The 27,313-nt window shown below is 38.7% G+C and overlaps 2 protein-coding genes and 2 long non-coding RNA genes across 4 annotated transcripts; all 4 read right to left on the bottom strand.

The window, feature by feature from the left end:
- Nucleotides 1-434: 434 nt before the first annotated feature.
- Nucleotides 435-8,232, bottom strand: LOC130209323 (uncharacterized). Its single transcript, XM_056438885.1, has 6 exons — nucleotides 8,207-8,232; nucleotides 7,746-8,078; nucleotides 7,271-7,627; nucleotides 1,433-1,540; nucleotides 1,285-1,310; nucleotides 435-1,185 (listed from the first exon to the last, which is right to left on the bottom strand). Exons 2-6 carry the CDS (start codon nucleotides 7,894-7,896, stop codon nucleotides 1,051-1,053), a joined length of 777 nt encoding a protein of 258 aa, XP_056294860.1. The 5' UTR covers nucleotides 7,897-8,078; nucleotides 8,207-8,232; the 3' UTR covers nucleotides 435-1,050.
- A 1,984-nt stretch (nucleotides 8,233-10,216) lies between these two features.
- Nucleotides 10,217-13,364, bottom strand: LOC130209324 (uncharacterized). The gene is made up of 5 exons (XM_056438886.1): nucleotides 13,268-13,364; nucleotides 11,759-12,115; nucleotides 11,141-11,275; nucleotides 10,968-11,011; nucleotides 10,217-10,884 (listed from the first exon to the last, which is right to left on the bottom strand). The coding sequence occupies exons 1-5, from the start codon at nucleotides 13,362-13,364 to the stop codon at nucleotides 10,750-10,752; spliced, it is 768 nt and encodes a 255-aa protein (XP_056294861.1). The 3' UTR covers nucleotides 10,217-10,749.
- Nucleotides 13,365-14,723: 1,359 nt separating this feature from the next.
- LOC130209986 (uncharacterized) lies at nucleotides 14,724-15,940 on the bottom strand. The gene is made up of 3 exons (XR_008834749.1): nucleotides 15,634-15,940; nucleotides 15,463-15,506; nucleotides 14,724-15,379 (listed from the first exon to the last, which is right to left on the bottom strand). It is a non-coding gene; the product is annotated as an uncharacterized LOC130209986 (long non-coding RNA).
- A 4,860-nt stretch (nucleotides 15,941-20,800) lies between these two features.
- Nucleotides 20,801-22,408, bottom strand: LOC130209829 (uncharacterized). Its single transcript, XR_008834713.1, has 3 exons — nucleotides 21,439-22,408; nucleotides 21,286-21,347; nucleotides 20,801-21,184 (listed from the first exon to the last, which is right to left on the bottom strand). It is a non-coding gene; the product is annotated as an uncharacterized LOC130209829 (long non-coding RNA).
- Between the last annotated feature and the right edge of the window lie 4,905 nt (nucleotides 22,409-27,313).

Here is a 27,313-nt window from a genome sequence, read left to right on the forward strand (position 1 = left end):
GTCTGGCCGTAGTTTGTCTTCAGTATCCGAGGCAGCTCCATCCTTTAAAACGATGCAATGGTGCTAAAACAACATTAAATAATTTGACAGAGTTCAAAGTTCCATTAAACATTTTACATTGAATTGCTTGCAAGAAGTTAACAGGCTTTGTAAAGATATCTAGTGAGCTACCACTTAGTTAGGTTCAAGAGAACAATCAAGAACGTAACTTCAGAATGACTCCCGGTACAAAACCACGATTCTTGTGGTTAAAAGTTTCATTTAGTTTGACCCATTTTACGACGTCACAAACTCTGACGGTCATCTATTAATATTATTATCATTATTGTTATTATTATTATTGTTATTATTATTATTATTAATATAATTATAATCATCTTTCTCTGGCTGGGACAATCACACAATCTAAATAACCACAAACACATCTCACAAACTCCATTTTTGCAACTGACCCAACTTTAATCACCATCAAATATGTATAACATATACTATAGCTTAATATAACCTTTTCACAGCAACCCTCAAGGTTTTGATATACCACCTGCATCCATAGAATCACAAAACACATCAACACATTACTTACCCAACGACTGTCGTTATTTGCCACAAAGATTTAGACACATAGTTTTGTTGAGAGCCAAAATAGTGTGTAATGTAATCGTTTTTTTATTTTGCCCTGATAAGTTAAAATATTTAACAGAAAGCATTGCACCTTAGCAATGATACATATTTGGAGAAGTTTACAGCCTTAAAACTGCACATCAGACAACCATTCTTCAACCCTCTGACTCTTTCAAGTTCAATCTTTCAGCTTATTTGAAGTGATATAATTAAGTAAAATATGGGTCAAAGATTTAACAATGCACACAACTAAACAAGAATGAAGAGATATGAGATGCTGTGTAGAATATCAACCAAAGCCATTAAAACATAATATCAAAATACATACAAAATAATTCAAGGTTATCAACATGAGAAATAAAGCAGCATATTTACAACAGTGTGCCAGACACAATGCGTTTTAACTTCATGAGAAAATCTAGTATAGAGTTAATCCATCACTAAAGTCCTGACATCAGCGTAGACGGTCTCTTCCTCCGCTGGTTTTACATTCTTTCTTTCTGCTCTGCCAGTTTTCCTCTTGGTGAAGGTTGGTGCAGAATATTCCACTAAGTCTTCATTTCTCTGAATAAATATGGAAAACATATTATAAAATAGCATAATATATTTTCTATACATCTGGAGAGAAAAAAATATGGCAAAACATATATATATAAACCTTACCCGCTGAGCTTGGGGGTCACCGCTGGCTGTTGCAGCATTTATTTGCAGGGCAAATAAAAACAGAGGATGAAAGAGGTAGGTTCATTTATCAGTCGTTGTAATTCTGAAAAGTTAGCTTTTGCAAGATGCTGTAAGAAGCTTATATTACCGTTGTAACAATGACAAGTTTTTATCTTGAAGGTATAAATCATGAAGGCATTAACAATCAGACTTATAGCCAGAGTTGATAATAGCAGGATCTGAACTGTGTCGGGTGCTGCAAGTAAAGGAAAATGATCGAATAATAAAGTCAACAACTATTTTGAGAAGATGATGTGGTACAATGGCTTTGTGATACATGATAATTTTTTTATTAATCATTTATATGGAAATGTTCTCCCGTTACCTTTAATATCCAGTTTGGTTCCATTTCCAAATAATATCTGTCCACATGTGGCCACAGCACAGTAATGAGTCCCGGCATCAGACGAGCCGACGTTCTTAGAGAAGCTGTAGACACATTTCTGTGGAGAGTGAGCCTCAGGACTCTTCTCACATGCAGCACTGTTGCTTCTTTGGGCATAAATTAAACTGGGATGAGATTCATCTGATCCGGCTTTGAACCAGAACACACTCGGTTCTCCTGGACACGTTCTCCTCTCAGGGTCTGAGAAGACGGAACACCGCAGAGTCCCTGAGTCTCCTGGACGGGCCGGATCAGATGGGAAGTCTTCAGTGATGAAAGTGATATTAGGTTCTGGTCCTGGGAAGTAAAAAGATCATAATAACCATGCTTTAATGAACATAAACATTGTTAAACATGTTTATTTATATGAACACTGTTCTATAAATATGGACACACATACTATCTTTATATTTACCTCCAATTCTCAGAAATGTTCCATTCAAAAATGTTAAATCAAATAGGTTTACGTTTAAACAGTAGTAAAGTCCAGCATCGCTTAGCTTTGCTTTACGAATATGCAGCAGAAATGTTCCAGGTCCTTGTTTTGCTGTAATGTGAGGAATCATAGACTTAACATTATAACTAGAATCAAAATAATATGTTCTCCCCAAGAAATCAGGTGAGTTTCCAGAAACAATTCTGATCCAAAACAAGTTTCCTTTTATTGATTTGTTGCGATCACAAGTCAGAGTCACTTCTTGTCCAACACCAACAGTCTTTGTTTCAAAGATCTGACCATCTGTGCATCCTGAAAATATCCGAGACAAACAGATCAGTGAATAATGACAGAACAATTATCTGGAAAATGACTGTAAACACATGACAATAATATGAATGAATACCCAAAGTAAATCTGACATTTCTACGTGTACTTACGCCCCACTCTGAGAATCAGCAGTAAATAAAAGATGATCTTCATTTTCTTGTCAATCCACTTGAGACTACTGTTAAATTAGGTCATATTAGAAGTTGAAGTGCCTTAATGTAATCATATCAAGTGGGAGGTAACAGTTTCAGAGCAATCTGATTGGTCGCTCATTATTTTCCAACCGTAACACATGAAACAACATGAACAGTGCACGCTGGTTTCATGGTAGGTTTCCACAACTGAGTAAATAATACATGTGATTTGATTTGATTCTAATGTGAACCACAGTTATCCAGAAACAAACTGGTTCAAGCAAATAATATATATATATATTTTTCATTCACTCTTCTACTACCTACTACATATTTATGAGGGATGTAGCCTGCATGAAAAGTAATGTATCTGTAGAAATATAGGTCCATGTTTCTGGTCCTCAAAGAAAATCCGACAACATCATTTAAACAGGAATGTATTGATCAGTTTGGTTTTTGTGCAGAAAAGATACTTTCAGTCATTTTCCAGTGATGCACAAAGACAGAAGAGACCTCTTAAATGTGGACCCGCCCACTCTGGCTCCTCTACCCTCACCTCCCTTCTTCTCAGAGGGCTGTGAGAGGCAGCAGCAGGGCGCCACTCTCACTCTCACATTCACCTGGAGGTGATGAACAGTTTCTGACCCGCATATCTTTATCTGAAGGAGGGAGCTTGACAAAACCCCGAAGAAAACAATATAATCATTAACAAGGAGCTCCTGGTTGACATTCCCACAATAACACCTGGCAAGATAATGCAGCCCAGTACAACACCACAAACTCCAGCATTAAGATAACTATCTAAACACAGTTAGGTTAACCCTAACGATAAATAAATAAAGAAGACAACCTATCTATCTGCAGTTTAGGACCGGAACTTCTTTAACATTTGTTGGACCAGCTCATTGTGGTTTGTGGCCTTCATCGGGCGAGAACACGCTCTGTACCTTCACACACTAACAGACACAGAGACACACACATTCAGTCACCACAGACTAACACATGATGCTCGGAAACTTTGCCATTGTTGTGGCAGGGCCTCAAAGGTGTGAATGCCAACCTGCGTCTCTCACCGCGTTCTGGCCTCAGGAAGCTGCGCTTGACTGATGTTTTATCTTTTCTTAACACGCTTGTTTTTCTGATGGTTACTAAGATCACAGCAACTTACAAGAAAAGCTAAAGGCTTCAGGAGAATCACACAAACGCACACAGTCACGCGATGTCAAGACCGGCTTTCGTCCCACTGCTCGTGGCTGTCAGAGGGGGAGGTGCTAATCCCTCACTGGACCCACTGGTCTTTTTATCAATGCAGAATTTTTAAACCTTGATTTAAGTTATATTTGCCTAATTATCTGCAAAGAGGGGAGCCAGCCTTGCTTCAGCCTCTGCCTGTAGGGTGTAAGGATGTCCCACCACAGCGTGTGTCAGTGCAGCGTTAAGCGCAGTTAATCACAACCATGGGATGCATGGTTGTGATTAACTGTTCTTCATATTGAATAACAACATGTTATTAATACAGTTATTATTATTAGTATTTGCAGAACGCTGACAGAGATTCAATTAACGATGCAGCACTAAATTTCTCCATGAGAAGAGTGTCAAGAGTGAAGAAAAGAGAGTCTCCACCAGTGTGTGTACTCTGCTGTGTGAGTGGAATACCACACACAGCGCCACCTGTAGGCAGAGGCCTGCACGTGACCTGAACCCCACGTGTCTTCATCGGGTGGGACTTTGCTGAGCAATGCAGATTTTTTCTTTCTTCCCTTTGGCGCCCCCTAGAGGCTGTCCTGCTCTTCACACCCACCCCTCAGAGTTACTGTGATCTGAATGAGTTCACAGTAACTCCACTACAAACCACTGCGATCAGACTATTATTGATTTATCAGTATCAATGAATGGTAAATCATGTAGAAAGTCACCAACATGGTTTGCTAAAAAATGTGTTCAAGAATGTTAAACATGTCATAACTTCGAAAATAGAGAAGAAGTCAAAATGCATACACTTTTAATACATTTATTTTACATGAACACAAACAAAATATAAATGCTTCCTTATTCGTGGTCTCTTTTTGTAGCCAAAAGTAGCGGCACGACAACTCCACAGATTTCACTTTTTGAATTCTTGTACGACTGTAGCATTTCCTGTCATGCATTTTATTAACGAGCACCACAACAGTGAGGATGACAACAATGAAGACCTCCAGTTGGGACTTCACACGGCCACATTAAACATTACATTTCACCCACATCATAGTTAGAATTAAATATACCACTTTTGGTAGAAGTCCAATTTTAGAAATGTTTAATCTCGGTAAAGACGACAAGGGGAAGGACTAAAAATAACCCAGATGACAAAGACAGGAAGTTGGTGTGAAGTATCAGTGTGAGGGGATTATAGATGGACGACAGGCCTTCGACCATATATTCTCATTACCGTCAACTAAATGTTCATGTAAGCGTAAGACGAAAAAGTTAAAGCAGGATCATCAGCTGTCACATTTCTCCAGCTGACCTCAACATGCTACTCCAACCCAAAAGCCTTGACGGCGGCATAGATCCTCTCTCTCTCCGCTGCTTTGGCGTCCCTTCTTCCACCACCGGCAGGTTGCATCACATTGAAGACGACAGTAGAATACATCCACGCGTCGTCATTTCTCTGAGGGAATTAATTGCAAATGATGTGAGACGACACATCCAATCAAGATATGTGCAAAGTGTTTTTGGATGAGTTGATCTTACCTTTAACTTCCTTTTTGCAAGATTTTCTCGAAGGAAAACAGCAGCTACAGTATGAAATAAAAAGAGATTACAATGGATAAAGAGGCACTTTTTGTAAAAACACTAGTGATACAATATGAATACATATATATCTGTGTATGTGTGTGAGAGATAGTAAAGGTCAATTCTATTACCTTCATTATTGCAATAATCACACTTGTTGTTCTTGATGGCATAGATGAGGACGGCTGCGACGTTCACACTTATAGCCAAGACAGCACACGTCAGGAGCAGACATGTATTGTCACGAAAGGACCCCAAGCCGGTTTCTGAAACAAAACAAAAATATGACTTTTTGTAAAACTAAAGGAAAATGTAATTCCTCCAAAGAGGATTTTACTTGTCACAAATATTTGCTTACGATCAACCTGTGTGTGTTATTTTGCTTTTGATCAAGACCAAACAAAACTTTCCTTTATTAAACTAATTTACCACACTGAATTTCCAGTGGGTTGGACATTAATAACTAATATATGCAAAAAAACATTGTTAAAACCCACAGAACTGTATTTCATGTCATAAGATATACAATAAGACCAGAGATGTGTTAAATGAGACCCAAGACATCTAGAATATTTCCATTTGATGGTATGAGATAAGATAAAATAAGATAATCCTATATTAGTCCCGCAGTGGGGACATTTACCGGATTCCATCAGAAAAGGGTGACGTGCACACTAGACACATAGTAAAATAAAAACAAGTGATATAAATAATACAACTTTAAAAGAAAACTGAAATAAAAACAGAGTCTACAGTAACTGAATGAATATAATATATACAGACAATAAATATGAAGAAAACTATTAGGCACAGTATATATATTGCACAGGTTGAAGTGGTGCAGCCATACAAACTAATATACAATATATCATGCTGTCAAAGAGCGAATTATATTTGTCAACCTTAAAAAACACTTATCGTGACAATAGAAGGGGGGAAAATTGGTAAAAATTTAAAATTAAAGTTACCTTTAATGTTGAGTTTGGTTCCATTTCCAAATAATATCTGTCCACATGTGGCCACAGCGCAGTAATGGGTCCCGGCATCAGACGAGGAGACGTTCTTAGAGAAGCTGTAGACACATTTCTGTGGAGAGTGAGCCTCAGGACTCTTCTCACATGCAGCACTGTTGCTTCTTTGGGCATAAATTAAACTGGGATGAGATTCATCTGATCCGGCTTTGAACCAGAACACACTCGGTTCTCTTGGACACGTTCTCCTCTCAGAGTCTGAGAGGACTGAACACCGCAGAGTCACTGAGTCTCCTGGACGGACCGGATCAGATGGGAAGTCTTCAGTGATGACAGTGATATTAGGTTCTGGTCCTGGGAAGTAAAAAGATCATAATAACCATGCTTTAATGAACATAAACATTGTTAAACATGTTTATTTATATGAACACTGTTCTATAAATATGGACACACACAATATCTTTATATTTACCTCCAATTCTCAGAAATGTTCCTTTCAAAAATGTTAAATCAAATAGGTTTACGTTTAAACAGTAGTAAAGTCCAGCATCGCTTAGCTCTGCTTTACGAATATGCAGCAGAAATGTTCCAGGTCCTTGTTTTGCTGTAATGTGAGGAATCATAGACTTAACATTATCACTAGAATCAAAATAATATGTTCTCCCCAAGAAATCAGGTGAGTTTCCAGAAATAATTCTGATCCAAAACAAGTTTCCTTGGATTGATTTGTCGCGATCACAAGTCAGAGTCACTTCTTGTCCAACACCAACAGTCTTTGTTTTGAGAAGATTATATGGCGCATGTGGTACAATGGCTTTGTGATACATGATCTTAATGTATTTAAAGTTAATTTTTAATGATGATTTAAATGGAAATGTTCTACCGTTACCTTTATTGTTGAGTTTTGTTCCATTTCCAAATAATATCTGTCCACATGTGGCCACAGCGCAGTAATGAGTCCCGGCATCAGACGAGGAGACGTTCTTAGAGACGCTGTAGACACATTTCTGTGGAGAGTGAGCCTCAGGACTCTTCTCACATGCAGCACTGTTGCTTCTTTGGGCATAAATTAAACTGGGATGAGATTCATCTGATCCGGCTTTGAACCAGAACACACTCGGTTCTCCTGGACACGTTCTCCTCTCAGGGTCTGAGAAGACGGAACACCGCAGAGTCACTGAGTCTCCTGGACGGGCCGGATCAGATGGGAAGTCTTCAGTGATGAAAGTGATATTAGGTTCTGGTCCTGGGAAGTAAAAAGATCATAATAACCATGCTTTAATGAACATAAACATTGTTAAACATGTTTATTTATATGAACACTGTTCTATAAATATGGACACACATACTATCTTTATATTTACCTCCAATTCTCAGAAATGTTCCATTCAAAAATGTTAAATCAAATAGGTTTACGTTTAAACAGTAGTAAAGTCCAGCATCGCTTAGCTTTGCTTTACGAATATGCAGCAGAAATGTTCCAGGTCCTTGTTTTGCTGTAATGTGAGGAATCATAGACTTAACATTATAACTAGAATCAAAATAAGATGTTCTCCCCAAGAAATCAGGTGAGTTTCCAGAAACAATTCTGATCCAAAACAAGTTTCCTTTTATTGATTTGTTGCGATCACAAGTCAGAGTCACTTCTTGTCCAACACCAACAGTCTTTGTTTCAAAGATCTGACCATCTGTGCATCCTGAAAATATCCGAGACAAACAGATCAGTGAATAATGACAGAACAATTATCTGGAAAATGACAGTAAACACATGACAATAATATGAATGAATACCCAAAGTAAATCTGACATTTCTACGTGTACTTACGCCCCACTCTGAGAATCAGCAGTAAATAAAAGATGATCTTCATTTTCTTGTCAATCCACTTGAGACTACTGTTAAATTAGGTCATATTAGAAGTTGAAGTGCCTTAATGTAATCATATCAAGTGGGAGGTAACAGTTTCAGAGCAATCTGATTGGTCGCTCATTATTTTCCAACCGTAACACATGAAACAACATGAACAGTGCACGTTGGTTTCATGGTGGGTTTCCACAACTGAGTAAATATAACCTGTGATTTGATTTGATTCTAATGTGAACCACAGTTATCCAGAAACAAACTGGTTCAAGCAAATAATATATATATATATTTTTCATTCACTCTTCTACTACCTACTACATATTTATGAGGGATGTAGCCTGCATGAAAAGTAATGTATCTGTAGAAATATAGGTCCATGTTTCTGGTCCTCAAAGAAAATCCGACAACATCATTTAAACAGGAATGTATTGATCAGTTTGGTTTTTGTGCAGAAAAGATACTTTCAGTCATTTTCCAGTGATGCACAAAGACAGAAGAGACCTCTTAAATGTGGACCCGCCCACTCTGGCTCCTCTACCCTCACCTCCCTTCTTCTCAGAGGGCTGTGAGAGGCAGCAGCAGGGCGCCACTCTCACTCTCACATTCACCTGGAGGTGATGAACAGTTTCTGACCCGCATATCTTTATCTGAAGGAGGGAGCTTGACAAAACCCCGAAGAAAACAATATAATCATTAACAAGGAGCTCCTGGTTGACATTCCCACAATAACACCTGGCAAGATAATGCAGCCCAGTACAACACCACAAAGCATTAAGATAACTATCTAAACACAGTTAGGTTAACCCTAACCCTAAATAGATAAAGAAGACAACCTATCTATCTGCAGTTTAGGACCGGAACTTCTTTAACATTTGTTGGACCAGCTCATTGTGGTTTGTGGCCTTCATCGGGCGAGAACACGCTCTGTACCTTCACACACTAACAGACACAGAGACACACACATTCAGTCACCACAGACTAACACATGATGCTCGGAAACTTTGCCATTGTTGTGGCAGGGCCTCAAAGGTGTGAATGCCAACCTGCGTCTCTCACCGCGTTCTGGCCTCAGGAAGCTGCGCTTGACTGATGTTTTATCTTTTCTTAACACGCTTGTTTTTCTGATGGTTACTAAGATCACAGCAACTTACAAGAAAAGCTAAAGGCTTCAGGAGAATCACACAAACGCACACAGTGACGCGATGTCAAGACCGGCTTTCATCCCACTGCTCGTGGCTGTCAGAGGGGGAGGTGCTAATCCCTCACTGGACCCACTGGTCTTTTTATCAATGCAGAATTTTTAAACCTTGATTTAAGTTGTATTTCCCCTAATTATCTGCAAAGAGGGGAGCCAGCCTTGCTTCAGCCTCTGCCTGTAGGGTGTAAGGATGTCCCACCACAGCGTGTGTCAGTGCAGCGTTAAGCGCAGTTAATCACAACCATGGGATGCATGGTTGTGATTAACTGTTCTTCATATTGAATAACAACATGTTATTAATACAGTTATTATTATTAGTATTTGCAGAACGCTGACAGAGATTCAATTAACGATGCAGCACTAAATTTCTCCATGAGAAGAGTGTCAAGAGTGAAGAAAAGAGAGTCTCCACCAGTGTGTGTGTACTCTGCTGTGTGAGTGGAATACCACACACAGCGCCAGCTGTAGGCAGAGGCCTGCACGTGACCTGAACCCCACGTGTCTTCATCGGGTGGGACTTTGCTGAGCAATGCAGATTTTTTCTTTCTTCCCTTTGGCGCCCCCTAGAGGCTGTCCTGCTCTTTACACCCACCCCTCTGAGTTACTGTGATCTGAATGAGTTCACAGTAACTCCACTACAAACCACTGCGATCAGACTATTATTGATTTATCAGTATCAATTAATGGTAAATCATGTAGAAAGTCACCAACATGGTTTGCTAAAAAATGTGTTCAAGAATGTTAAACATGTCATAACTTCGAAAATAGAGAAGAAGTCAAAATGCATACACTTTTAATACATTTATTATACGTGAACACAAACAAAATATAAATGCTTCCTTATTCGTGGTCTCTTTTTGTAGCCAAAAGTAGCGGCACGACAACTCCACAGATTTCACTTTTTGAATTCTTGTACGACTGTAGCATTTCCTGTCATGCATTTTATTAACGAGCACCACAACAGTGAGGATGACAACAATGAAGACCTCCAGTTGGGACTTCACACGGCCACATCACACATTACATTTCACCCACATCATAGTTAGCATTAAATGTACCACTTTTGGTAGAAGTCCAATTTTAGAAATGTTTAATCTCGGTAAAGACGACAAGGGGAAGGACTAGAAATAACCCAGATGACAAAGACAGGAAGTTGGTGTGAAGTATCAGTGTGAGGGGATCATAGATGGACGACAGGCCTTCGACCATATATTCTTATTACCGTCAACTAAATGTTCATGTAAGCGTAAGACCAACACGTTAAAGCAGGATCATCAGCTGTCACATTTCGCCATCTGACCTCAACATGCTACTCCAACCCAAAAGCCTTGACGGCGGCATAGATCCTCTCTCTCTCCGCTGCTTTGGCGTCCCTCCTTCCACCACCGGCAGGTTGCATCACATTGAAGACGACAGTAGAATACATCCACGCGTCGTCATTTCTCTGAGGGAATTAATTGCAAATGATGTGAGACGACACATCCAATCAAGATATGTGCAAAGTGTTTTTGGATGAGTTGATCTTACCTTTAACTTCCTTTTTGCAAGATTTTCTCGAAGGAAAACAGCAGCTACAGTATGAAATAAAAAGAGATTACAATGGATAAAGAGGCACTTTTTGTAAAAACACTAATGATACAATATGAATACATATATATCTGTGTGTGTGTGTGAGAGATAGTAAAGGTCAATTCTATTACCTTCATTATTGCAATAATCACACTTGTTGTTCTTGATGGCGTAGATGAGGACGGCTGCGACGTTCACACTTATAGCCAAGACAGCACACGTCAGGAGCAGACACGTATTGTCACGAAAGGACCCCAAGCCGGTTTCTGAAACAAAACAAAAATATGACTTTTAGTCAAACTAAAGGAAAATGTAATTCCTCCAAAGTGGATTTTACTAGTCACAAATATTTACTTACAATCAACCTGTGTGTGATAGATAAAATAAGTTAATCCTTTATTAGTTCCACAGTGGGGAAATTTACCGGATTCCAGCAGAAAAGGGTGACGTGCACACTAGACACATAGTAAAATAAAAACAAGTGCTATAAATTATAATACTGTAAAACAAAACTGGAATAAAAACAAAGTCTACAGTAACTGAATGAATATAATATATACAGACAATAAATATGAATATAACTATTAGGCACAGTATATATATTACACAGGTTGAAGTGGTGCAGCCATACAAACTAATATACAATATATCATGCTGTCAAAGAGCGAATGATATTTGTCCATCTTAAAAAACACTTATTGTGACAATAGAAGGGGGGTAAATTGGTAAAAATTAAAAATTAAAGTTACCTTTAATGTTGAGTTTTGGTCCATTTCCAAATAATATCTGTCCACATGTGGCCACAGCGCAGTAATGAGTCCCGGCATCAGACGAGGAGACGTTCTTAGAGAAGCTGAAGACACATTTCTGTGGAGAGTGAGCCTCAGGACTCTTCTCACATGCAGCACTGTTGCTTCTTTGGGCATAAATTAAACTGGGATGAGATTCATCTGATCCGGCTTTGAACCAGAACACACTCGGTTCTCCTGGACACGTTCTCCTCTCAGAGACTGAGAGGACTGAACACCGCAGAGTCCCTGAGTCTCCTGGACGGACCGGATCAGATGGGAAGTCTTCAGTGATGAAAGTGATATTAGGTTCTGGTCCTGGGAAGTAAAAAGATCATAATAACCATGCTTTAATGAACATAAACATTGTTAAACATGTTTATTTATATGAACACTGTTCTATAAATATGGACACACATACTAGCTTTATATTTACCTCCAATTCTCAGAAATGTTCCATTCAAAAATGTTAAATCAAATAGGTTTACTTTTAAACAGTAGTAAAGTCCAGCATCGCTTAGTTCTGCTTTACGAATATGCAGCAGAAATGTTCCAGGTCCTTTTTTTGCTCTAATGTGAGGAATCATAGTAACATTATCACTAGAATAAAAATTATATATTCTCCCCAAGACATCAGGTAAGTTTCCAGAAACAATTCTGATCCAAAACAAGGTTACTTCGATTGATTTGTCGCGATCACAAGTCAGAGTCACTTCTTGTCCAACACCAACAGTCTTTGTTTCAAAAAACTGATCATCTTTGCATCCTGAAAATATCAGAGACAAACAGATCAGTGAATAATGACAGAACAATTATCTGGAAAATGACTGTAAACACATGACAATAATATGAATGAATACCCAAAGTAAATCTGACATTTCTACTTGTACTTACGCCCCACTCTGAGAATCAGCAGTAAATAAAAGATGATCTTCATTTTCTTGTCAATCCACTTGAGACTACAGTTAAATTAGGTCATATTAGAAGTTGAAGTGCCTTAATGTAATCATATCAAGTGGGAGGTAACAGTTTCAGAGCAATCTGATTGGTCGCTCATTATTTTCCAACCGTAACACATGAAACAACATGAACAGTGCACGTTGGTTTCATGGTGGGTTTCCACAACTGAGTAAATATAACATGTGATTTGATTTGATACTAATGTGAACCACAGTTATCCAGAAACAAACTGGTTAAAACTAATAATATATATATATTTCATTCACTCTTCTACTACCTGCTACATATTTATGAGGGATGTAGCCTGCATGAAAAGTAATGTATCTGTAGAAATATAGGTCCATGTTTCTGGTCCTCATAGAAAATCCTACAACATCATTTAAACAGGAATGTATTGATCAGTTTGGTTTGTGTGCAGAAAAGATACTTTCAGTCATTTTCCAGTGATGCACAAAGACAGAAGAGACCTCTTAAATGTGGACCCGCCCACTCTGGCTCCTCTACCCTCACCTCCCTTCTTCTCAGAGGGCTGTGAGAGGCAGCAGCAGGGCGCCACTCTCACACTCTCACATTCACCTGGAGGTGATGAACAGTTTCTGACCCGCATATCTTTATCTGAAGGAGGGAGCTTGACAAAACACCAAAGAAAACAATATAATTATTAACAAGGAGCTCCTGGTTGACATTCTCACAATAACACCTGGCAAGATAATGCAGCCCAGTACAACACCACAAACTCCAGCATTAAGATAACTATCTAAACACAGTTAGGTTAACCCTAACCATAAATAAATAAAGAAGACAACCTATCTATCTGCAGTTTAGGACCGGAACTTCAATAACATTTGTTGGACCAGCTCATTGTGGTTTGTGGCCTTCATCGGGCGAGAACACGCTCTGTACCTTCACACACTAACAGACACAGAGACACACACATTCAGTCACCACAGACTAACACATGACGCTCGGAAACTTTGTCATTGTTGTGGCAGGGCCTCAAAGGTGTGAATGCAAACCTGCATCTCTCACCCCGTTCTGGCCTCAGGAAGCTGCGCTTGACTGATGTTTTATCTTTTCTTAACACGCTTGTTTTTCTGATGGTTACTAAGATCACAGCAACTTACAAGAAAAGCTAAAGGCTTCAGGAGAATCACACAAACGCACACAGTGACGCGATGTCAAGACCGGCTTTCGTCCCACTGCTCGTGGCTGTCCGAGGGGGAGGTGCTAATCCCTCACTGGACCCACTGGTCTTTTTATCAATGCTGAATTTGTAAACCTTGATTTAAGTTGTATTTTCCTTAATTATCTGCAAAGAGGGGAGCCAGCCTTGCTTCAGCCTCTGCCTGTAGGGTGTAAGGATGTCCCACCACAGCTTGTGTCAGTGCAGCGTTAAGCGTAGTTAATCACAACCATGGGATGCATGGTTGTGATTAACTGTTCTTCATATTGAATAACAACATGTTATTAATACAATTATTATATTTAGTATTTGCAGAACGCTGACAGAGATTCAGTTACTATGCAGCACTGAATTTCTCCACGAGAAAAGTGTCAAGAGTGAAGAAAAGAGAGTCTCCACCAGTGTGTGTGTACTCTGCTGTGTGAGTGGAATACCACACACAGCGCCACCTGTAGGCAGAGGCCTGCACGTGACCTGAACCCCACGTGTCTTCATAGGGTGGGACTTTGCTTAGCAATGCAGATTTGTCTTTCTTCCCTTTGGCGCCCCCTAGAGGCTGTCCTGCTCTTCACACCCACCCCTCAGAGTTACTGTGATCTGAATGAGTTCACAGTGACTCCACTACAAACCACTGCGATCAGACTATTTTTGATTTATCAGTATAAATGAATGGTAAATCATGTAGAAAAAGACCACGCTTGTTTAAGTCACCAACATGGTTTGCTAAAAAATGTGTTCAAGAATGTCATAACTTCGAAAATAGAGAAGAAGTCAAAATGCATACACTTTTAATACATTTATTATACGTGAACGCAAACAAAATATAAATGCTTCCTTATTCGTGGTCTCTTTTTGGAGCCAAAAATAGCGGAACGACAACTCCACAGATTTCACTTTTTGAATTCTTGTACGACTGTAGCATTTCCTGTCATGCATTTTATTAACGAGCACCACAACAGTGAGGATGACAACAATGAAGACCTCCAGTTGGGACTTCACACGGCCACATTAAACATGACATTTCACCCACATCATAGTTAGCATTAAATGTACCACTTTTGGTAGAAGTCCAATTTTAGAAATGTTTAATCTCGGTAAAGACGACAAGGGGAAGGACTAAAAATAACCCAGATGACAAAGACAGGAAGTTGGTGTGAAGTATCAGTGTGAGGGGATCATAGATGGACGACAGGCCTTCGACCATATATTCTTATTACCGTCAACTAAATGTTCATGTAAGCGTAAGACCAACACGTTAAAGCAGGATCATCAGCTGTCACATTTCTCCAGCTGACCTCAACATGCTACTCCAACCCAAAAGCCTTGACGGCGGCATAGATCCTCTCTCTCTCCGCTGCTTTGGCGTCCCTCCTTCCACCACCGGCAGGTTGCATCACATTGAAGACGACAGTAGAATACATCCACGCGTCGTCATTTCTCTGAGGGAATTAATTGCAAATGATGTGAGACGACACATCCAATCAAGATATGTGCAAAGTGTTTTTGGATGAGTTGATCTTACCTTTAACTTCCTTTTTGCAAGATTTTCTCGAAGGAAAACAGCAGCTACAGTATGAAATAAAAAGAGATTACAATGGATAAAGAGGCACTTTTTGTAAAAACACTAATGATACAATATGAATACATATATATCTGTGTGTGTGTGAGAGATAGTAAAGGTCAATTCTATTACCTTCATTATTGCAATAATCACACTTGTTGTTCTTGATGGCGTAGATGAGGACGGCTGCGACGTTCACACTTATAGCCAAGACAGCACACGTCAGGAGCAGACACGTATTGTCACTAAAGGACAGGAAGCCGGTTTCTGAAACAAAACAAAAATATGACTTTTAGTCAAACTAAAGGAAAATGTAATTCCTCCAAAGAGGATTTTACTAGTCACAAATATTTGCTTACAATCAACCTGTGTGTGATAGATAAAATAAGATAATCCTTTATTAGTTCCACAGTGGGGAAATTTACCGGATTCCAGCAGAAAAGGGTGACGTGCACACTAGACACATAGTAAAATAAAAACAAGTGATATAAATTATAATACTGTAAAACAAAACTGGAATAAAAACAAAGTCTACAGTAACTGAATGAATATAATATATACAGACAATAAATATGAATATAACTATTAGGCACAGTATATATATTACACAGGTTGAAGTGGTGCAGCCATACAAACTAATATACAATATATCATGCTGTCAAAGAGCGAATGATATTTGTCCATCTTAAAAAACACTTATTGTGACAATAGAAGGGGGGTAAATTGGTAAAAATTAAAAATTAAAGTTACCTTTAATGTTGAGTTTTGGTCCATTTCCAAATAATATCTGTCCACATGTGGCCACAGCGCAGTAATGAGTCCCGGCATCAGACGAGGAGACGTTCTTAGAGACGCTGTAGACACATTTCTGTGGAGAGTGAGCCTCAGGACTCTTCTCACATGCAGCACTGTTGCTTCTTTGGGCATAAATTAAACTGGGATGAGATTCATCTGATCCGGCTTTGAACCAGAACACACTCGGTTCTCCTGGACACGTTCTCCTCTCAGAGTCTGAGAGGACTGAACACCGCAGAGTCACTGAGTCTCCTGGACGGACCGGATCAGATGGGAAGTCTTCAGTGATGAAAGTGATATTAGGTTCTGGTCCTGGGAAGTAAAAAGATCATAATAACCATGCTTAAATAAAAAGTTATAAAAAATGTAAAAAAAGTAATTAAAAAGTTTTAAAAAGTTAAAAGTTATAAAAAAGTAATGAAAAGTTATAAAAAAGATATGAAAAAGCTAAAATGTAATTAAAAAGTTTAAAAAAAGTTAAAATCTATAAAAAAGTAATAAATAGTTAAAAAGTTATAAAAAAGTTTAATAGTAATTAAAAATGTATAAAAATGTTTAAAAAGTAAAAAAGTAATACAAAGTTTTAAAAAGTAATTAAAAAGTTAAAAAGTAATAAAAGATGTAAAAAAGTAATAAAAAAGTAATAAAAAGTTCAAAAGTTATAAAAAAGGAATGAAAAGTAAAAAAGTAATACAAAAGTAATAAATAGTTTTAATATTATTATAAAGTTATTAAAAAGTTAGAAAGTAATAAAAAATGTAAATACATAATAAAAAAGTAATACAAATTTATAAAAAGTTAAAAAGTTATAAAAAGTTTAAAAAAGTAATAAAATAGTTTTAAATTATTTGAAAAGTTTTAAAAAGTAATAAAAAAGTAATAAAGTTATAAAAAAGTATATAAGTAATAAAACATGTACAAAAGTAATAAACAAGTTATAAAAAGTAATAAAAAAGTAATGAAAAGTTCAAAAGTAATAAAAAGTTATAAAAAGTTCAAAAGTAATAAAAAATTTAAAAAAGTAATAAAATAGTTTTAAAGTTTTAAAAAGTAATTCACACCTATGGGCAATTTAGAGCTCAATTAACCTGACTGCATGTCTTTGGACTGTCGGAGGAAGACAGTGCTAGCCACTACACCACCGTGCAGCCCAATAAAAAAATAAAAGATAAGAAAGTTATAAAGTGATAAAAAAGTTAAAAAGTAATAAATTGAAAAAATTGAAAAAGTAATGAAGTAATCAAAAGAAGGGAAAAAAGTTATACAGTAGCGAGGCTCATTCTAAACTACCATGAAAAACAAATACAGTTACTAACCAAGTAAATTTGTTGGTATGAGGTTGCGTTAATCTGACTGCATCTGGTCATGTCACAGTCAGGAGAAAAGGCGGAAAGACAATTTAGAGCGCGAGATCTGGCACATGTGCAAAGGGTAGTCCCCAATTAAACACATTTATTTTGCATTGATATGCACACAATCTAACCTAAGTAAATCTAATACATGAAAGTGTTCCTCCGTTTTGTGTTACACCGATTACATATAAATATCTGGTCTGTTAGGCATTTTCGTCATTTGTGATTCTTTTTGGGATAAAACTGTTCAAACGATCCTAAGAGGTGAGAGGGGCTGCACAGTGTGAGGTAGCTGGTAAAAGAAAAACAAATCATCCATCCGTATATACAGTTAAGTTATGAGGAATATTATTTGGGTGGAGGAAAACAATCAACATACTCGCGTCTCATAGTTATTCAGCGCTTTTAAATATGAAGTGAGGAAATTCATTGTGTAAGTAGGATATATTATATATATCTTTATTCCAGACTCATGGGTCCATAAAACAACAAACACAAACACAACAACAATATATAAAATACAATACGAGGACACCGGTCCAGCCATTGCAGCCAAAAAAATCACTCGGGATTAAAAAACATACAAACATTTGTTCCATTGCTTCCAGAAACAAGACGAATACCTGGTATCACTCAGTGCTGGGTCAGCCAAGGCTTTTATAACTACATTCTCTGAGACATTTAGTCGACATTTAAATTTATACATAAAATTCCTCAAAACAGCATGAAAAGTGGGAACATTCCGGCTCACAAACATCTGACTTGCGCTTGTCCATCTCGGAAGCTTGAGCAGGATCCTGAAGGCATCATTGAAAGCTACCTGCATCTTTTTCATTTTCCCTTTACTATAACTGCACCACAGGTGGGCTGTATACAGAGGAGTACAGTAGGCTCGAAACAGAGCAGTTTTAACGTCTTCTGTACACATGTGAAATTTACGTGCCAGCATGTTGGCTTGTGCATACAGTTTGCAACACTGCCTCTGCACATCGTCATCATCACAGAGGTCGTTCCTGATGATATGACCCAAATACCTATATTTCTGAACCACATTTAACTCCTGGACTCCCAAAAAGAATGAAGGAAAATGTAGCTTCTGATCCTCCCTAGTTTTTGCTATCATAATAACACTCTTTTTGGAGTTGAACTCGATATCATAGTCCACCCCATACCTTGAGCACACTCTGAGCAATTGCTGTAAACCAGCACTATAAGGTGACAGGACCACCAAGTCGTCAGCGTAGATGAGATGATTAATGAGACTTTCTCCCACCATACATCCTGTCTTACACTTTTTTAACTCCTTAGAGAGGTCATCCATAAAAAGATTAAACAGTGCAGGGGATAGTATTCCACCTTGTCGGACACCATTTGTCACTAGGAAGGGTGCAGATACACTCTTACCCCATCTAACTCGCATGGTTTGACGTGCATACCAAAAGTGCAAAATCCGAATCAAATATGGTGGCACCCCTCGCTCTTGTAATTTGACAAACAATTTGGAATGATTAATTCGATCAAAAGCTTTAGATGCATCCAGGAAACACATAAATACTGTGGTGTTATGTCTCCTGTACTTACTAACAACTTCCTTCAGTGCATATATACATAAGTCTGTGCTATGTTTACTTTTAAAACCAAATTGATTATCAGTGGTTAAGATGTAATCTTGAAGCCTATCTAAGAGGATTCGTTCTAATACTTTAGAAAGTATACTGGCCAGAGCAATTGGTCGATAGTTGTCAATGCTAGATATTTTACCAGTTTTATTTTTGATTACTGGCACTAACAACACAGTGAGCATAGAATCAGGAAGTACGCCGTGTATTAAAAAACCAGAAAAACATACAGCAAGTAACACTGACAACCTGTTGCTAGCATGCCTCAGATGTTCTGCTGTTATTTGGTCAAGGCCACATGCTTTGTTCAATGACAATTTTTCAATAGCATACAACACTTCATCAGGTCTAATACACACACCAGCATCATTAGGAACATTACCAATATTAAATGTGTCACTCTTAACACTATTGAAAATGTCCCTATAGTGTTTACTCGAGAGATCAGCAATACTGTCCGAACCAACTGCCCCATCAATACTGGATGGCAGAGGCGTCTTCATGTTATTGACAACTTTAACTTCTTTCCAGAAGCATTATTCTGCTGAAAATGTTTGGCCATATATTGTTTTAAATCTCTCTGATTGGATACTAAGCGTTAATCTGCTATTTTCTATGCTTGTACAACGTGCAGACTGTGTCAGCACCCTAGAAAAATACAATTGAAACAACACATTTGAAACAGATATACAAGAACAAATACATTTATACAGAAAAAAAATCAAGAAAATATAATCATTTCACAAATGTTTCCTTTTCTCAAAGAAATATGAGCAGTTGACATTGTTATTATATGGCGTTTAAATTTAGACTGCAATTTCCTCAAATAATTTTTTATAGCCCAGAACAATGTGTCCTGTACAACTCTATACACACATAATTTGGGGGAAACTGTGCCTTCTGGGTTAGGGTTGGGCTCTAAGAAACCTGATAAATTGTTAGTTCATGGATGAAATAATAGTCATTAATGTTCACGTATTCTGTGTGTAATGGAAGGTTATTTTGGTTTTATACAAAAGTGTCCCAACTCTCCCGTCCCCAATATTTGTGTTGTTTGGAGTATTTGTAGGTCACTTCGGTACCCGTCCATGGGGATAGAGAAAAACTGTAATAGAAATATCGATTTTTATAATGAATTAAGAATGCCACAAAAGGCCCCTCTCAAGTGACTTAAGTGTATTCTCTATTGAATCTATTAATTAAACCCAGAGGGGGATTTCTTTCAAATGTGCAGTCTGCTCATGAATCTGGATTGTCTGTGAACAGAGTGTCTGTGTTATCAGATCAGGATGTTTCATCAGTAACAACTATAAAGGTACTGTTATATATTTTTATTTGAGTCTACCGGGTCACTACTTTTAATAGCTGTTCCTACCTTGTTGTTAAGACATTCAACAGAGAAGAATAAATGTCATTGCGTTAATTTCATTATCTGTTTGATATTTCTTTTCAAATATTTATCTTTACATATCATTGCACAGACAGTAGGTTATGTGCTGTAGATGTTTTAAAAGTACATGACATACAAAGGACTGATAGAAAAATAACAACTTTAATAACAGCTCACAATGAAACACACACTCATAAATATGGGATCATTAGAGCACATATACATGTATTTCTAAAAGCTTAGCTATGATACTATTTTCATTTATTTTACAAAACAGATAAATACAATCCTAAAATAAATACAATACATGCAAATTATCCAAATAAAATTATTATTTACCAAGTCAAGAGGTGAAATTAACTTCCCACAAGGTGCAGACATAAAACCCAGTGTTAGGACTGTTCATCAAACCCCAGATTCCTGACGTCAGTGTAGATACTCTCTTCCTCCTCAGTTTTTGAATTATTTGAGCCTTTTGTTCTAACGGAGAAGATTGGTGCAGAATAAACCAATAAATCCTCATCTGTCTTAAAATAGATACATGATAAATATTATGAGATGACAACATCAATACAATTAGGGAAAGGTACATGCTGACAATTTTACCGATGCTACTTTTTTTTTGTACCTGCTGATTCTGCTGATGACCACCGGCCGTCGAAACACCACTTGTTTTCAGGACAGCAGCGGCTGTATTATGAAATAGAAAAACCAGCATTAATCTGCATCCAGTTCTACCAAATACTGGTTGATTGCTAGATTCATGACTGAGTTTGCTTACCGTCACAAACACCACAAGATTTTTTCTTGAGTTCCTTGATTGAATAAATAAGAATGGCAATAACAATCAGACTTGCAGCCAAAGCAACAACAACCAACAGAAAGATAATTGTGTTGTCCTGCTGCAAAGTCCTTGTTCCTGCTGACACAATATGAAAAGGAGAAAATAATGAAAATTGACAGTTAGTAAAAGTGTCATTTATGACATTGTCGTACATTTATTTTACCTTAACCCTCGTGTTGCCTTTACTCAGAAAGCATACACCCTGCGTCCTGGGGTCAAACTGGAGCCTTGCGCGCACACACACACACACACAACCACACACACACACACACACACACACACACACACACACACACACTCTGACCCAAAGAACGTAGGCACGTGGGATGCAACTCGGGTCTTTCTGACCCAGGGCGCGGATACGCGCCGGGGTCACTCTGACCCAGACCTGGGTCACTCTGACCCAGAGCTGGGTCTTTTTGACCCAGAGGACAGGGGTAGAGGCTTATAATTCACACATGTACGTGTATATACAGTTACGCGGGTCAGATTGACCCGAGGACAACGGGAGGGGCACGTGGGATTCAACTCGGGTCTTTCTGACCCAGAGTACGGATACACGCCGGGGTCACTCTGACCCAGACCTGGGTCACTCTGACCCAGAGCTGGGTCTTTTTGACCCAGAGGACAGGGGTAGAGGCTTGTAATTCACATATGTACGTGTATCTACAGTTACGAGGGTCAGATTGACCCGAGGGCAACGGGAGGGAGCATGAAAAAAAATGAACATACAGCTTTGAGGCAGAAAAGTGATCAAAGCATCAGGTATTCATGAAAATATCACGAAACTTGTAAATCCTGTGTCCTCACATAATATGGTGGAAAATCAAGAAAATCTGTATTCTTTCAGAGAATCCACTTTTAGTCTCTGTGCAGGCTGGAAATCAGTTTAACCCTCGTGTTGCCTTTACTCGGAAATCATACACCCTGCGTCCTGGGGTCAAACTGGAGCCTTGCGCACACACAAACACACACACACACACACACACACACACACACACACACACACACACACACACACACACACAACCACACGCACACAACCACACACACACACACGTTTTAGTCCCGAGGACAACGGCAGAGGCGATAGAGGGGACCCTAAGCATCGGCACACGTCGGGCAGTATGTCAGCGTGCAGCCCTTGCAGATAGATAGATAGATAGATAGATATATACTTTATTAATCCCCAAGGGGAAATTTGTCGAGTCAGTAGCAGCAACACACAAGAATAAAAAACCAAAACACAAAATATAAGAAGGGTTAGGGTGATCTGGCAAGAGGTGAACTGTTGTAGAGCCTCATAGCCGTCGGCAGGAATGTTCTCCTGTATCTCTCCTTGTGGCAGCGGAGCGTGAGGAGACGTCTGGAGAAAGTACTCCTCTGTCCCTGTAGGAGGTGGTGGAGAGGGTGGTCCGGGTTGTCCAATATGGACACCAGTTTCTTCAACGTCCTCCTCTCCACCACCTGTTCCAGGTGCTCCAGCTGGCAGCCGATGATGGAGCCAGCCTTCCTAACCAGTTTGTTAAGACGGCTGGTGTCACCGGCTCGATGCTGCTCCCCAGCAGACAATGGCAAAGGGCAGCACCCTGGCCACAACCGCCTGGTAGAACAACCCCAACATCCTGCTGCACACCTTGAAAGATCGAAGCTTTCTCACGAAAAGAGTCGACTCATCCCTTCTTGTACACAGCGTTGATGTTGGCCTTCCAGTTCAGTCGGCTGTCGATGGAGACGCCCAGGTACTTGTACTCCTCCACCATGTCCACGTCCACTCCCAGGACACTCAGAGGTGTAGGAGCTGTCGCCTTCCTCCTGAAGTCCACCACCATCTCTCTGGTCTTGGCCACGTTCAGCCGCAGGTGGTTCTCATCGGCCCACTTTACAAAGTCACTCACCACTGCCCTGTACTCCTCCTCCCGTCCATCCCTAATACACCCGACCACTGCAGAATCATCAGAGTACTTCTGCAGATGGCATGACTCCGTGTTGTACTGGAAGTCACTGGTGTACAGGGTGAAGAGGAAGGGAGACAGAACAGTTCCTGTGGGGCTCCAACATCACTGACCACCGTTCCAGACAGCACACGGCCCATTCTGACAAACTGTGGTCTGCCTGTGAGGTAGTCAGTGATCCAGGAGATGGTGGACGCGTCCACACCGGCCACCCGCAGCTTCTCACTCAGCAGCAGTGGCTGGATGGTGTTAAATGCACTGGAGAAGTCAAAGAAAGTGACTCTCACAGAGACACCGGTTCCATCCAGGTGCGACTGAGCTCGTTGAAAAAAAAAAAAAAAAAAAAAACAATAATAAAAAAAAAAAAAAAAAAAAAAAAAAAAAAAAAAAAAAAAAAAAAAAAAAAAAATTAAAAAAAAAAAAAAAAAAAAAAAAAAAAAAAAATAAGGAAAAAAAAAAAAGGGGGAAAAAAAAAAAAAAAAAAAAAAAAAAATTTTTAAAAAAAAAAAAAAATTTTTTTTCCCCCTTTAAACCCCGCCCTTTCCCCTTTTTTTAAAAAAACCCCCCCAAAAACCCCAGGGGCCAAAAAAAAAACCCCCCCCCTTTCTCAACCCCCCCCAAACCACCGGACCCCCCCAAAAAAAAACCCCCCCCTTTCCCCCTTTTTTTTCCCCCAAAAAAATTTTAAATTTTTTCCCCTTTTTTTTAAAAAAAAATTTCCCTTTTTTTTTCCCAAAAAACGTTTTTTTTTTTGGAAAAAAAATTTTTTTTAAAAAAAAAGGGGGGTTTTCCCAAATTTCCCCCCCTTTCCCTAAAAAAACCCCAAGCAAAAAACCCCAACCCCGGGAAAAACCCCCCAAAAAAAAAAACCCCCCCCCCCCAAAAGGGGGGCCCAAAACCCGGCACAAAAAAAAAAAAAAACCCCCCAAAAAAAATAAAAAAAACCAAAAAAAAAAAAAAAAAATTTTTTTTTTAAAAAAAGTGTTTTTTAAAAATTTTTTTTTTTAAAAAAAAAAATTCTTTAAAAAAATTTAAAATTTTTTAAAATTTTTGGGGAAATTTAAAATTCATTTTTAAAAAAATTTAAAAAAAAATTATTAAAATTAAAAAAAATTTAAAAAAGGCCCCTTAAAAAAAATTTTTAACCCCCCCCCTTTTTTCCCCAGGGGGAAAACCCCCCTTTTTCCCCCCAAAAAAAATTTTAAAAAAAAATTTTAAAAAAAAAATTTTGGGGGTTTCCCAAAAATTTAAAAAAAAAAAATTTTAAATTTTTTAAAAATAATTTTAAAAAATTAAAAAAAAAAAATTTTAAATTAAAAAAAAATTTTTTTTTTTTCTTAAAAAAAAAAAAAAAAAAAAAAAAAAGGGGAAAAAACCCCCACCTCTGGCTGTAGGTTTTTTTCCCCAAACCCCCCCCTTTTTTTTTCCCCCCGGGGCCCCCCCAAAAAAAACCCCCAAATTTTTTTTGGCCCCCCCGGGGGGGGGGGTTTTTTTCCCCCCCCAAAAGGGCTTGTTTAAAAAAAAGGGTAAATTTCCCCCCCCTTTTTTTTTTAAATTTAACCAAAAAGGAAAAACCCCGGGAAAAAAAATTTTTTTTAAAACCCCCCTTTTTGGGGGGGGGGGGTTTTTTTTCCCCAAATTTTTTTGGGGAAAAAAAAAAAGGGGGGGGGGGCCCTTTGGCCATTTTTTTTTTTTTTAAAAAGTTTTTTAAAACCAAAAAAAAAGGGGGGGAAAAAAGGGGGGGGGAAAAAAAAAAACCCTAAAAAAAAGGGGGGAAACCCCCCCCCTTTTTTTTTTTTTTTTCCCCAATTTTTTTTTGTTTTCCGGTTAAACCCCCCCTTTAAAAAAATTTTTTTTTTTCCCAAAATTTTTAAAAAATTCCCAAAATTTTCCGGGAAAAAATTTAAACCCCCCAAAAGGGGGGGGGGGGGGGTTTTTTGGGTTTTTAAATTTTAAAAAAAAAAAAAAGGGGGGGTTTTTTTAAAAAAAGGGGGAAAAAAAAAATTTTTTTTCCAAGGGGGGCCCGGGGGGCCCCCCCAAAAAAAAATTAAAAATTTTTTAAAAACCCCAAAACCCCAAAAAAAACCCCCTTTTTTTTTTTTAAAAATTTTCCAAAAATTTTTTTTAAAAATTTTTTTTTTGGGGGAAAAAAATTTTTCCCAATTTTTTTTTTAAAAAACCCAAAAAAAAATTTTACCCCCGGGGGGGGTTTCCTTTTTTTTCCCCCCCAAAAAAGGGGGTTTAAAAATTTCCTTTTTTTTGGGGGGGGGTTTTTTGGAAAAAAAAGGCCCCTTTTTCCCCCCAAAGGGGGGGGTTTTTTAAAATTTTAAAAAGGGGAAAAAAACCCAAAAAAATTTTTTAAAATTTTTAAAAATTTTTAAAAAATTTTTTTGGAAAAAAAGGTTTCTTTTTTCCCCCCCAAACCCCCCCCCTTTTTTTTTTTTTTTTTTTAAAAAAAATTTTTTTAAACCCCAAAATTTAACAAAAAATTTTTGGTTTTTTTTTTTTTCCCCCCTTTTTTTTTTTTTTGGGGGGGGGGAAAAAAAAAAAAAAGGGGGTTTTTTTTTTTTTTTTTTAAAAATTTTTTCCCTTTTAAAAAAAAAGGGGTTTGGGGGAAAAGAAAAAATAAAAAAAAAAATTTAAAATTTAAAAACCTAAAAAAATTTTTTTTAAAAAGGGGGGGGGGGTTTTTTTTTTTGGGAACCATTTTATTTTTTTTTTTTAAAAAAAAAAAAACCCTTTTTAAATAAATTTCCCCCAAAAAAAATTTTTTTAAAAAAAATTTTTTAAAAACTTCCCAAAGGGGAAAAAAAAAAAGGGTTTTGGGGGAAATAAAAATTTTCCGAAAAAAAAATTTTTTTTTTATTTTTTTGGGGAAAAGGGGGGGAAAAAAAAAAAAAAACCCCCCCTTTTTTTAAAAAAAAAAAAAAATTTTAAAAAAAATTTTTTTTTAAAAAAAAATTTTTTAAACCCTTTTTTTTTTTAAAGGTTCAAAACGGGAAAAGGGGGGAAAAAAATTTTTTTAAAAACTTTGGGGTTTTTCCCCCCCCCCAAAAAAAATTTTTTCCCCCAAAAACCCCCGGGGGGAAATTTTGGGCCGGTTTTCCCTTTTGGGGGGGCCCCCCCCTTTTTTCCCCCTTCCCCCCCCCCCCCCCAAAAAAAAAAAAAACCCCCGGGGGGAAAACCCCCCGGGGGGGAAAAAACCCCCCCCCTTTTCCCCCCCCGGGGGGAAGGTCCGGGTGGCCCCAAAAGGGGCCCCCCTTTTTTTCCCCCCGGGGGGCTTTCCCGGGGGCCCCCCCCTTTCTTTTTCCCCCTTTTTCCCCCCTTTTTTTCCCCCTAAAAAAGGGGGTTTCCCAAGGAAAAAAAAAAGGGGGGGCCCCCCCAAAAAAAGGGGGGGGGGGTTTTTTTTTTTTTTCCCTTTTTTTTTTTCCCCCCCCCCCGGTTTGGTTTTTGGGGGGGTTTTTTTTTCCCAAAAAGGGCCCCCGGGGCCCCCCCGGGGGGGGCCCCCCCTTTTGGGGGGGGTTTTCCCCAAAAGGGGGGGGGGCCTTTTCCCACCCCCTTTTTTAAACCCCCCCCCCCTTTTTTGGGGGCCCCGGGGGCCGGGGCCCCCCAAGGGCCCCCCAAGGGGGGGGGTTTTGGGGCCCCCGGGAAAAAGGAAGGGGGGGGCCCCCCCCCAAAACCCCCCGGGGGGGGGGCCCCCCCGGGAAGGGGGTTTTTTTTCCCCCGGGGGGGGGGCCCCCTTTTGGGGGGGGGGGGGGGGGGAAAAAGGGGGGGCCCCCCCCGGGGGGGGGGGCCCGGGGGGGTTTTTTGGGGGGGGGTTTTTTCCCCCCCCCTTTAAAAAAAAAAAAAAAGGGGGT

This window comes from Pseudoliparis swirei, chromosome 19 (assembly GCF_029220125.1).
Source record: "Pseudoliparis swirei isolate HS2019 ecotype Mariana Trench chromosome 19, NWPU_hadal_v1, whole genome shotgun sequence".
Lineage (NCBI taxonomy): Eukaryota > Metazoa > Chordata > Actinopteri > Perciformes > Liparidae > Pseudoliparis > Pseudoliparis swirei.

What these genes read in the sequence shown, in the direction of transcription:
- LOC130209323 (XM_056438885.1), bottom strand. Translation starts at nt 7,896, where the DNA reads ATGATTCCTCACATTACAGCAAAACAAGGACCTGGAACATTTCTGCTG. An exon ending in AACATTTCTGAGAATTGGAG is followed by an intron (nt 7,628 to 7,745) that starts GTAAATATAAAG and finishes TTTACTTCCCAG; the next exon opens with GACCAGAACCTAATATCACT. An exon ending in GTGACCCCCAAGCTCAGCGG is followed by an intron (nt 1,186 to 1,284) that starts GTAAGGTTTATA and finishes ATATTTATTCAG; the next exon opens with AGAAATGAAGACTTAGTGGA.
- LOC130209324 (XM_056438886.1), bottom strand. Translation starts at nt 13,364, where the DNA reads ATGCGGGTCAGAAACTGTTCATCACCTCCAGGTGAATGTGAGAGTGTG. An exon ending in ACCAAAACTCAACATTAAAG is followed by an intron (nt 11,276 to 11,758) that starts GTAACTTTAATT and finishes GTTTTGTTTCAG; the next exon opens with AAACCGGCTTGGGGTCCTTT. An exon ending in TGATTATTGCAATAATGAAG is followed by an intron (nt 11,012 to 11,140) that starts GTAATAGAATTG and finishes TTCATACTGTAG; the next exon opens with CTGCTGTTTTCCTTCGAGAA.